General features: G+C 40.3%; 1 protein-coding gene across 1 annotated transcript in view; it reads left to right on the top strand.

Annotated features, from left to right (window-relative positions):
• The window catches only part of OSBPL11 (oxysterol binding protein like 11), a 46,219-nt gene extending 35,967 nt beyond the window's left edge, over positions 1–10,252 (top strand). The window contains exons 10-13 of the mRNA XM_076343016.1: positions 1,953–2,139; positions 5,916–6,098; positions 6,734–6,887; positions 8,299–10,252. Coding sequence (XP_076199131.1) covers positions 1,953–2,139; positions 5,916–6,098; positions 6,734–6,887; positions 8,299–8,376 — 602 coding nt within the window. The 3' untranslated portion in view covers positions 8,377–10,252. The remainder of the gene's footprint in view (positions 1–1,952; positions 2,140–5,915; positions 6,099–6,733; positions 6,888–8,298) is intronic.
• Positions 10,253–12,559: the final 2,307 nt, after the last annotated feature.

The following is a 12,559-nucleotide window of genomic DNA, read 5'->3' as shown; positions in this document are numbered from 1 at the left end:
ATGATTTCTTACTTTACTGTTCACAAAGTACAGAAGATCAGAAGATACTACAAGTCCTCATTATAAACATCAAGTTTTCATATGGGGAAAAAAAAACCTAGATAGGTTTATGCTTTGCCAAAAATAAGGATTATATTTGGAAATAAAATTTTGACTTTTAAACCAAAGGGCAGTTACTGTAACTGGAAACATTCATAACTATCAGTTTACAAGCATCGGACAAACTAATTTGCACCAGACATTTATTAAATAGAAGTGTTGTTCAATTTGCATATATTGCACTTAGGTATCTTACTATGCAAGTTCTAATTTTAACTACAGAAATTGGATCCTTTAGGGACAGAGAAGGGTAACTGCCCTTAAACTGTACTTTCCCTTTAGTACTAGTATTTACTGCAAGAGATGAGACAGCATTTCCCATTCTGTCCCTCCTGTGTATATTGCCCAGTAACTGGGGATTCCAGGCACTTGCATGTGAACTGCGTACGTGACAGGGGAATGAGCATGGCAGGGGATGTGGAAGGCACATCTTGATGCTTTGGCTGTGCCAGGTAATTTCTGAAGTTAATATCTCCTCTAGGGCATTTCTCAAATCATGTCATAACTTTTTAGAATTTCTTACGTTTTTCATACTTATGTCAGACGCACAGTGATAATATGCTATAGAGGCATGGGTTGATGCAGGTAGCAGTCAGTTGTCATGCTATGTTCTTGTAACAGCAAGAGGTAGATCTTGTGGGTTGTTGTCCTGGTTTCAGCAGGGATAGAGTTAATTTCCTTCCTAGTAGCTGGTACAGTGCTGTGTTTTGGATTTAGGGCGAGAACAAAGTTGATAAGGCACCGATGTTTTAGTTGTTGCGAGGTAGTGCTTACACTAGCCAAGGACTTTTCAGCTTCCCATGCTCTACTGACTGAGAAGGCTGGAGGTGCACAAGAAGCTGGGAGGGGTCACAGCCAAACTGGCCAAAGGGACATTCCATACCATGTGATGTCATGCTCAGTACATAAACTGGGGAAAGCTGGCCGGGGGGGCCGCTGCTCGGGGACTGGCTGGGCATCGGTCAGCGGGTGGTGAGCAATTGCACTGTGCATCACTTGCTTTGTATATTATTATTATTATCATTATTACATTATTATTATTATTATTACTATCATTATTTTATTTCAATTATTAAACTGTTTTTATCTCAACCCATGAGTTTTTCTCACTTGTGCTCTTCCAATTCTCTCCCCCATCCCATGGGGCGGGGGGGTAGAGTGAGCGAGTGGCTGTGTGGTACTCAGTTGCCGACTGAGGTTAAAGCATGACAGTTGTTTTTTTTAATAGGAATAAAACAAACCCACACATCTTAAAACCCAAAGGGAAGTCTAGTTTTTTATGAGATACTTGACATTTATTGCAAAAGCTACTGTCAGGAAAGAGTTGGGTTTATCTTGACAGAGAGGTGAGGTAGGGAGGATTGTCTCTGCTACCTGCCTTCAGATAGGGTAGGATGTATTAAAGGGAGGGAAAACAAGAGTATTAGCTTTCCTCAGGATCTGCAGTTCAGGGTATTCGTTCGTTATTTCCTTTTGGCAGCATAAGTCTTGTGTTGCCATGCTCCAGAACTATCAATAAGAGAGCGACCAGCCCTTTTACATACTACTGAAAAGTATGTTGCACAGCACAATGTTGTACTTTATGGAGCAGTACTATTAGGATAAATGTCTCTTTTCCCAAAAGAAACATGAATGCATGTTACTCAGGTTAGTAATTGCAGGAAAATGTTTGTATCTAGAATCTGTAATAAATTTCAATTTCACGGTTTTTTGGGGGTGGTTTGTTTTTTGTGTGTGTGTGAGGGGCTATGAGGAAAAGTAGTCAGATGTACTATTGGCTATCTGTTTCAATAACTTGTTTGGTCTTGTCTAAAGTGGTGCTGATTTAGGGATTCTTTTATTTCTTCACGCAGGTCTCTTAAGTCTCTTGGAACATGGGGAAGAATACACGTTCTCTCTGCCCTGTGCATACGCTCGGTCAATTTTAACTGTTCCCTGGGTAGAACTGGGAGGAAAAGTCAACATTAACTGTGCGAAGACTGGGTATTCTGCAAGTATTAACTTTCACACCAAGCCCTTCTACGGTGGCAAATTGCATCGGTGAGAACACGTTTTTCTATTTTTCCATGTAATCCACACTCTAGAACTGCAGTAGCTATGTAACTCCCCTGTTCTGTGTGCTGAATAATACTCATTTGATAGTCTGAGAAGACGTAGTTTTTCCTGTTCGTAAACACTTGAAGGTATTACTGTGCTTTTAAACAGTATCATAGCTAAACAACTGCATCTCATGTGATCCTCAAGGAAAAATCAGGTTGCCTTTAAAGACAGTAAGGAAATTCCGTGTTTGTCTGACTGTGTTCAAACCACCGGGAAGACAGAGCTTTTATTCCTGGCTGCCATAGATTCTCATATTACTGACAGAAGTTGGTTATTTTTTCCTATTTTTTGATTTGCTCCTTGTTTGAAATGAGGTTGATTTCACTGTCTTAAAGGGTTGCATGTTGTTTGCAACATGCATTGTAGTTGCACTGTAGGGAACATCAGTAAATAGTCTTCTGTTGCTTACTGGTCTTAGGATTTCTGTATAAGAAACGTAAGACTATCAAGTTTAAGCACCTAGAAAATCACTAGGTAAAAATACCTTTTTTAAAGACAAAAATGGTAATTGTTGTAGTGGTAATTCTTCATGTGTATGCATGGTTAAAAACTAACAGATAAAAGAAAGAAGATCCAGGGGAAGTTTGCTTGGGGTTACTTCTAGCAGATTATAGGAAACGTCTGCACACTTGGTGCAAAAGCTTTTAGAACTCATTAACATTGATGTTTTTAGAGATTGTACGGTAAGACTGCTGCAGATTAGCCTTGTGCTAATATAGAGACAATTAATTAAGGAGAAAATTAAGTAGTAGTTACACAAAGAATGTCTGATTCCAAAGCATTTTGCTCTCAGCCATTTACTGGACCGTGCTTGTTTAAACCTTTCTTAGATTAAATGTTTGAGAGAGAATAATGAAATATGTAACAGCCTAGAACATCAGAACTTCTTAAATGTGGGTTGCTCTCACAGGTTGCAAAAAATTCTCTAAATCACTTTTCCTGAAACAGTAGGGCAAGGCCATATTTATTGTTTAAAGGAAAACAAAAAAAACCCCATCAAAACCTCCATCTTTGAAGCGCTTTGCCCCATAAATTCCTTACGTGCTTTGAATTTAACTTGCAACCATAGCTCCCCTGACCCAATGGCATCTGGAGAACTGAAGCTTACGTGTAGCTCTGTTTCACTTGACAGAATTTTGAAGTGATGCATCATTTGGGATTTTTGTTTCCATTGCTTACAATGTATCTTCCACCTTGCAATAGCTCCTGTTGTGCCATAAAAAATAAGCGATAGGATGCAATTTTACTTCAATGATTTAATTTTGGAAACTGTTTTGTTACTTGTCTCTCTGAAATTAGTCACGGATGTAGAGGCTTTTTAAAGACATATCTGCTCAAGGTACTGTAACTATTGAAAATTTGACATGGTGATGATTGGACATTGCCAGTCTTGATAGGGAAGCAGCAGTGTTGTCATGGTTACGTAGAGTGCAAGTGAGTTGCTATGGCAATGTTATAGATTTTTTTTTTTTTTTTTTTTGGTAGAGTGACCCTTGTTGTTAGACCTCAGCTGGATATTGGCTCTGTGGTCCTGTGCCTCTTTAGCGTGATGATAATGAACAGCTAGGCATATATCAATCATGCCAAGCTTACAAATAAATGCTAGCAGATTTTTATCACTAATATTAGTTCAGGCAGATATTATGAGCTGCAATGCTGGGAATGGTTGTGTCACAGAGCAACGCAACTTGAAGAAATATAGGTTGCAATGAGAGTTTAATGTAGCAGCTCGATACTGCACCTTAGTAGTGAGTGATATAACTTTGTTTACTTGAAGCTGAGTAGACAGTAATTTTGTGATTGATACTAAAATACTGGATGTCAGTAACCACACAGCGCTTGGAAAAATTAAGCTCTTAAACTTGTGAAGATGTAACTGCAAAATCTGAATGGGCTGGTCTCTGACATCCTGTGGATTCAGTCTGTTCAGTCTGTTCCTCTCTTGGGAAGAGGACAGGGGCTCCACCATGCGTAATAGCTTTGAGGTGTGGAAGTCACAGGATGAAAAAGCAGCACAAAATGGAGGCTACTTGCTTGTTGCCTACTCTTCCAGTTGTTTTCAGAAACTATTAGCACTTGTTAACTTCCACAAAAAAAAAAGCTTAATAATTTAATGTAAATGTGCTCTTATTGCTTATATTGCTCCAACTTTGGCTTGTTTTCTTGAATGAATCTAAATTTTTGTAATAGAAAACTGTGTCTGAGCAGCACATACTTCTCAGTCTGTTTTCTTGGAAGATCTTTCTAATAAAGTTAAATTAGGTTTGAGCTGCTGGACTGTGGTGTGGCTCCAGCTGCCTCCCGCATGTGCAAGATGTGGCCGAAGCCCTGGCCGCTGCCCCTGCTCTGAGCTGGCTGCGAGCTTTCCCTGCTTGCCCTGGGGATTCCCCGCAGGTCTGATTTGACTGGCATCCAGTATCTCTGTGCTGGAAAGTCTGGCCTGTGATACTTGTTTCGTTGCCCGAGAAACTAATTTTTCTGTTTTGATGCAGGGCTTGGGGGGACAGGTAGATGCAGACATAGCTGGAAGTGACCGGCGCATGTGGAAGAGGGGAAGTGGCATCTGTGTGTCCCGCACTCCCTTCTTCCTCTGAGCGTGGCACCGCACAGCCAGCATGGGCAAGGTGGGAGCACAGAAGAGCTGCTTTCTGCTCCTCTGTATGCAGTTGTTCAAAGGAAATAACAGCAAACCAGTGGTGTGCTATTATTAGCTGCACATAACGTAAGTGTGAAAGGAGATGTAACATGTTTTATGTGAGTGCTGATGAACTGTGGGAAGGGGAACCTGGAGAGTGGTGTGTTGTAGAGAGCTTGTGTACATGTAATTGCAGTTTAATTGGAGCTGGAGATAGTGTCCTTTGTGAATCCTGCAGCACCTTACAAGTGAGAATGTCTTGTTTGCATAGTGCGCAGACCCTTTTGTTTCTTCTTTTTCTGTTTGAGAGTGGTAATTTGTTTGCCTAGCTATGCTCAGTAAGCTTCCACTCCTTGATTCAGGATGAAGTGCGTGTCGGGAGGTCTTTGGACAGGTCCTGATGTTGAGAAGAAAAATATGCATTGGCATGTGTAATTATGGTGATACTTGAGCATCTGTGCAGCACTTTGAATGAAATATTGCATATCAGAAAGACATTTTTAATATCTTGTTATTGGTAGAGGTTTCTGTGGAAGAGACAGGAAAGAAAAGCAGTTCTCCTGATTCCTAGTTTCCTACCTTGCTTTCTGCTTTTGTGTGTCTGCTGCTTATGTGAGCAACATAAAAATGAGACCACCTACATATGGAGAACATTGAGATGTAAAGATGGGAGATAAAGTGCCAGCAGGTAGTGAGATACATTCTTGGCAGAAAGTTTATTTTTTAAGTCTGAACTACACATCTGATGTGATGTTTCAAGTGGAAACGATCAACTCGCTTATTACATGTGAACCATCCTGCGTTAGTTTCTTTTTCATTTTCAGTTCCGTTAAAAGGTTTGAAACAAGCTGAAGCCAAAAATGGAGCTTCCTGGGTAACGTGAAGAGAACTAGAGCTATGAGTGAAAGTCACTTTGCTCTTTGAGCTTCTCTGTGCAAATGCAATTCAAGTAACTTAACATTTTTCAAGACAGCGTGACAAGTTTGCAAACTCGTTCCGAATGAAGTTGAGTGATTATGCAAGGAATAGTCCTCAATGTGTCTTCAGCCATGGCCTTTAAAAATAAAAATTGCTTTCCTAGAGTCACGGGTGAAGTGAAGCAGAACACGACGAACACAGTGGTGTGCCGAGTGCAAGGGGAGTGGAACAGTGTGCTTGAGTTCACCTACAGCAATGGGGAGACAAAATACGTGGACTTGACAAAGTTGTCTGTGACAAGAAAACGAGTCCGGCCCCTTGAGAAACAAGGACCGTTTGAATCTAGGTAGAGTATGTGTTTACTATTGTCTGACCCTTTTTGTCCTAAGCAGTCTGGTGAATGCCTTAGGAAAACCTGCAAATGTAGATATTATTTGTGTATAGTGCTTAGCAGCAGTGATCTTAATTTTTTATTTTTTTAAAAACAAAAAACAAGTGCATAATAAAAAGTGCAAAAAACAAGTGCAGGCACATGGTTGTTTATCTTGTCTCTTTTATTCACGGACAGAGTTGTCTTATGAGTTCATAAAGTGCCTGCTAGAACAGAGTCTCCTTATTTGTTTTGTTTTGAACCATCAGCTACACGGCAGGGCAGCTCCTGACAAGGGAGGTCCTCACAAGAAACTGCTTGTTGAATAACGCTGCCATAGCAGCTTTAAAGGGTGTACAAACAGACATCGGATTGGCAGAGCCAAAACCTCAGAGCCATTCCTATCAGCTCCTAATTGCTAGTGTAGCTATAAGACTCAGCCGTGAGCTCTTCCACCTGCACTGCACCATCGTGCTCTGACCCGGTTGGTTTGTCTTGCATAAGTGGAGAGAGTCCTCCTGTTCTGAAAGAACTGCATGCGGCGATCCTGTCATTCGAGGTGGCAGGCTGAGAAAACTTCTGAAAACTGAAGTTAACAATTTGTTTTGTAGGAGGCTGTGGCAGCATGTAACAGAGTCTCTGCGGGATGGAGACATCGATAAGGCTACGGAGCACAAGCGAGCCCTTGAAGAACGACAGAGGAATGAAGAGAGGCTTCGTGCTGAAACAGAAACACCTTGGTGTACTAAATACTTCCTTAAAGAAGTAAGTTCCCAAGCAGTTAGCTGTTGATGAAGGCAGAGGCAGAGCTACAATGAAAGCAGGTGTGCATATGGGTCCGTGTCCTGTCAGAATAGAGTATTTGGCCTTAGATGTTATAGTTTAGCTCCACGGGATCCATAGGAGTAAGGTGACATAAGCACTCCCAAACATGTAAAGGTGTGACTTTACCCTTAACTTCCCGAACGCTTTGGTTTTGCGATTCCCTTGCAACAAAATGTTTGCCTGCTTTGTGGTTCGGTTTCTTTTATCAAGCACTTCCTTGTGGCACATGGAAAACAGCTTTACATGCACACGTGTAAATAGACTGTAACAGTAAATACCCAAATAAAATCAGTAGTACTAATTTTGCTTACGGTGTGTGCATATTAACCCAAGATATTACTGTTAGCAAGAAGGAACATGAGTTCATTCTCAACTTAGAACTTTTTGTGTTCTTGTATGTTATGTTTTGGATGGAGCGTGTTTGTTCAGTGGCTTAACCTGTATTTCAATAATGGTAGTAATAATAATATAGTAAGACTTTTAACAAGGTTAACTGCAGACTGCCCAGGAAGACTGGGAGCTGCCGGTACGATAACTCTGGAATAGGCTTTCCTTGTGATCCAGATTATGAGATCCTGCTTGTGTAGAGAGCTTTGCTGAGCCCCATGCAAGAAGGGAGGACTCAACTAAAACTTAATGCTGTAGTAGTTTAGATTCTCCTTGTAGTGAAAGCTTTATCTGTTAAACTGCAGTAATGTAACTCCCCCTTCTTTTTCCCATATCTGTGGTCTAGCAAGGGTTTAAAACGTAGGCTAAAAAGGGTTTTTTCTTGGTTGTTTTTTTTTTTCCGGTTTTGTGTTTTAAAGTTCAGGACTATCTGTTAGCTCCAATAAAGTTTTTTTTGTTCTCTAAAGCTATGTTAGTATGATTAGCTCACATTTAGATATTTGTATTGTCAGTATCTAGATTTAGAAGAGGTGAAATTCTGTTGCTAATCCAAGATACAGATCTACTCAGAAAATGTTTAAACATAATCCTGAGCTACTTCATTTCTGGGTAAGCAGTTGGGCTGTGTTAGAGCTGATAATCCTGGATAGCTGCCTCTCTGCTGGCTTCTTGTTTGGCTTTTTAAAGTAATCTGGATCATGGAGTTGAGAAGAGTGGCTTTCCATCTGGGTTAACTACAAGTGCAGTCAGTTCCCAGAGAGTGCTGCGGCTCGGCAAGAGTCCGTACGTGTTCTGAAGTAGTCTCAGAAGCCTGCAGCGTTGATCTCTGTGTCTTAATCTGTAGGAGTTAAAGGTATAAGCTATGTCCCTCTGGTTTTCACAGCTATCAGTCTAATAGTTGTGCGAAGGGAATTCTCCCAGGGCAGCGTCTTTATTATAACCATATTTTCTCTTTGAATTGCAGGGAGATGGCTGGGTTTATCATAAACCCCTCTGGAAAACAGTCTCTGCTGCGCAAATTCAGCAAACAGACACTAACTAGAAAAGCTTCTTTAAGATGAGTTTTCTGATTTTCCTCTCTTTTTCCTCTGTCTCTCAAAACACGGTAATCACACTGAGTGTCCCCTTTTTATGTAATTGTGAAAGTTTAAATGAGCATAAAGAAATAAATATACTAGGGCACTTTAAAGCTATTAAAAAAAAGATTAAAAAAAAAAATCAAAGTTGTAGAGACAAACTTGTCAGGTACATTCAACCAACTTGTTTTTTGTATCAGAGATTTTATCTGAATTGTGTAAGATTCTTCTATGTAGATCTGATTGCAAAAGCTGCCTAAGAGAAGAAGGAACTGTTGGATTTTGGAGTGACATGGGAACTTTTTTCAGAATCTGCGTCAAGCTCTTTAATAACTGAAACCTGCTCAGTACCCCTGTAGACAACAGCAACAAAAAACTGCTGCTTTTATGCCCAGTGATTAACCTTTTTTTGGCGAAAACTGGAGGGGTGTTTGGAAGATGTGCCTGAAATCAGTGTTAAGAAACAACTGGATCATGATGACTTTTTTTCTTCAGAGAGAACGCGTGCATGCATCGGAGGAATATGGGATATATGTAGAGACTACCTTTCTTTTTTATGGATTTATAAAAGCAATTAGAATTGTAACCATGGAGAAATTTTTCCTCTGAAACGTTTTAATATACTTGAAATAATTGACTTGAATTGGAAAAGTAATTTAAACACTTTTCAACTCCTAATTTTATTAAATCTCTGAGTGACTTGGATTTTTCTCATGTTATAATGTAATGAGGTTTGGCCTTTTTTTTCCTCCTCCACCTTCCCTTCCTGAGGACTAAGGCTTTCAAAATGAACAGAAAACGTACAATTTTGTATTTAAATTTCTCTGCCCATCTAATCATCTCAGAGGTGAAGTATCAGTGTTACAAACTGTCCTTTGGATTGTTTTGGTTTTTCTCCTGTGGTGTTATTCAGAACAAAGTGGTGAAATGTGACCTGTGAATACATGGACTGTAGGTCCTGGTTTTTCATCTTACCATAAAAAAAAAAAGAAAAGCTGATTATGCTGAGGACTGGGTATTGATTTGAAACACAATCAGATATCAGGAAACTGTATTCAGGTACAAACATCCTTTGTTTCTTGGGTTTTTTTAATAACTATTTTATTGAAGTCTAAGAATTGCTGGCAATTAAGAATAGTACTTATTATGGCTTTCATTATTGTTGCAACTACAAGCTACCTTAATTTTTCCAACAGTGGTGCCTTAATCTGTTTGTTCTTCTGATGTAGTCTTCCAATCAGTGTATATAACATTATCTGCCACTTCCCAGCCATGGCAATGGCTGCACCTGATCCAGCATCATGAGAACTCACAACTGTGTGATCTGGTAAGATGTTTTCCATGGAGAAGATACAAGTGTAAGAATGCATCAGAAGGTTTAAATAACCATGTTAACTTTCAACACAAACTGTAAATTGTGCAAAAAAAGAGTTGGGTTTATGCACAACTATTTTGATCCTCTTGTACATTTTTTTTGCTGTGAAATGCACTGAGATCTCAATGCGAGTCATAGTCCATTTGTGAGAAGTGGGGGTGGGGATAATAAAACTACAAAATGATTCATTTGTTCTGTCTGCTTTCCTAGAGATCAGGTGACCAGGAAGAGTAGGTTGTTGTTATCTTTTATGCTGGAGAGCTGTCTGTCTGGGCTTTCCTTGGCCCTTAAAGTGGGATATTTTGGCACTGTGCACTTGAGTAGTAACTATATTCTCCAGCAGAAAAATGTTTTAGGCCCTGCTGTCTTGTTTGTGATATTCTATACAACCACCCTGTTGTGTTAGTTTTGGATATCCATTGGGCATTTTCATGTTTAACCAGGAATAAAAATAAAAATGAAAACAGTGGGATTAGTTCCTCCTTGTTTCTGGGTCTGCGGCACATTTGGGGTGTGCTCCTTGGCCAGTTCCAGGGTTTGGGGTAGGAATTGTGGTGGCAACGTGTGAACTTCCACAGTTCATCGGTACCTGCACCAAACGGGGTGGTAGAGGGACAGAAAATAAATTGGTAACACCATATATGTTTCATAGTTGTTTTATCTGTGTCACATGGCAGATTTGCTTTAAACAAACAGCAAGGGCTGTGGTGCAAGGTCCAGCTCTTAATATTGCAGTCATCAAAGCAGAAGCCAAACCTTTATCAGCTGAGCATAGTCCAGGGATCAAACTTGTGCTTATTAAAATACAGACTTGCGACTCAGTCACTGAGCTCTGCTTAAAATTTTGATTTGGGAATTTGTCAAGGTGATGGCTGTAAAACAGACTGAAAAGCTCCCATGTTGACCATAAACCCATTTGTGTTCCTTATATAATATTATTAGTCAAGTTATTTCTCTTCCACCCTCATCTGGTATGCTTGTGGTTTCACACTAAGAAAGCTGTTACTAATTTTGTTGTGTAAAAATAGACCCAATGCTGAAGTAGTAGTCTTTTAAAATACATGAAACGATTTCTTTTAACATGGGGGTGCTGCTAGGAAAGAAAAAAAAGGTAAAGCCTTCCTTTGCTCAGATGATCACAAGAGCTGGAATGGCTTCCTGATGTGGATTTAGTTCCGATGCAAATTTCTAGTTGCTTCTAGAAACAAAGGACATAGTTGAAAACAGTTTAAAAAAAAAATCTAGCCACTGAATATCCAGCTTAAATTATGAAACATTTATGTGATTCTTCTGAGAGTTGCAAGCACCCTACGGACTAATGGATGTATTTTTAACTCTGACCAGATTTGATTCTTTTGCATAACTGCTGTTGTTTCCATGTTGTACCTTCTGGAGCGAAGGGAAGGGCTCACTGCTGCTTCCTATGTAGATATTTGCTAGAACCACAGTGTGTTCAACGGGGAGTGTGGCAAACTGTAGGATTTCGGCTTATGTTCCCTTCTGTCTTTCTGGCTTGATTGGGCTCCACTGAAGTTAAGAGCAAAGTTCTTATTGATCTCTGTGGTTTTAGGCTCCCTGAGTTATAAACAGATCTTGGAGCTTAAATAAGTGGCTTCAGAGGTGCTGCGTACCCTGCTGCTCATGGAAAACGGAGTGTGACAAGTCACTGCTATTTAATGCAGGCATTCAGGCGCGTAATCCTGAAAGCTTGATTCTGGACTTGGTTTTCATGGAAAAAAATGCAATGTGTAAATCGGAGTGTTCAAGATTTTAGGTGTGGGGAGGGGAATAGATTGAGAAGTTTTTCAGCGTGTTTACAATATAAACTGTCAAGCCTAGGATTAAGTCTCTGTCTCCCCAGGAGAATTTGGATTTCAGTCATCAGAATCGGAGATGCAGCCTTCAGCATCTGCTGATCCCCGTCTGTCCCAGTCACCTGTGGAAGAACAGGTCAGAGTGTCTTTTAAAGCCTCTTGAACTGAACTTGGAAGAACAAGTAAACGTATTCATCAATGTGATATCCAAACAATGTGGTGCAAAACTTGGTAGGGGAAATTCTGCACGGAATATTACGGGAAGGAAAGATTGGACAGCCTGGGGGAGTTCGGTGTGTTTCCGTAGTTTCTTATCTCCATGTCAGAAAAGCTGCCCCATGCTCTCTGTTTCTCTTGGGCATACGTACAGTAGAACAGTGATTATTAAAGAAATGAGGCTGAAGTCAGGTGGGTGGAAAGGGTGTGTTTATGGTGAACTGGGGAGGATATCCTTCAAGAGAAGGGGCTTAGCTTGAAAAAATCACAAGATGACAGGAGGTAGCAGCCAGGTGGGGAATTGGGGAGAATCATAGAATCATTTGGGTTGGAAAAGACCTTTAAGATCATCGAGTCCAACCATAAACCTAAGACTGCCAAGTCCACCACTAAACCATGTCCCTAAAATGAAAGGTATGGTCACAGTTGCAGGTGGAGATTTATGCATGGTAGCTGAAGTTAAGTTTTTATTATTTAGATTTGATGCAGCCTAGTTCATTCCCCTTCCGTCCTTCTTTGAAGGGATTAGAGGCGATTTTGTTCTAGGCTTTTAATTTAGGAGCTGTGGAAACGGTCCGAAGAGGTGGAAACAATAGCAAGAGAAGAAAAGCTTTCTGTATGGGCTGGTGCTGCCATAGCTGTGCATTTTAGAAAAACAAAACAGCCCTGCAGATCTGCGTCCCTGCTCCACATCGGGGAGCCTCGGCTGTAGAAAGCTCATGGCTGCTGTGCGGTTTTCTCCCT

This window comes from Aptenodytes patagonicus, chromosome 6 (assembly GCF_965638725.1).
Source record: "Aptenodytes patagonicus chromosome 6, bAptPat1.pri.cur, whole genome shotgun sequence".
Taxonomy (NCBI): domain Eukaryota; kingdom Metazoa; phylum Chordata; class Aves; order Sphenisciformes; family Spheniscidae; genus Aptenodytes; species Aptenodytes patagonicus.
Note: the sequence above shows the minus strand (reverse complement) of the source record. Positions and strands in the feature narration are given on the sequence as shown.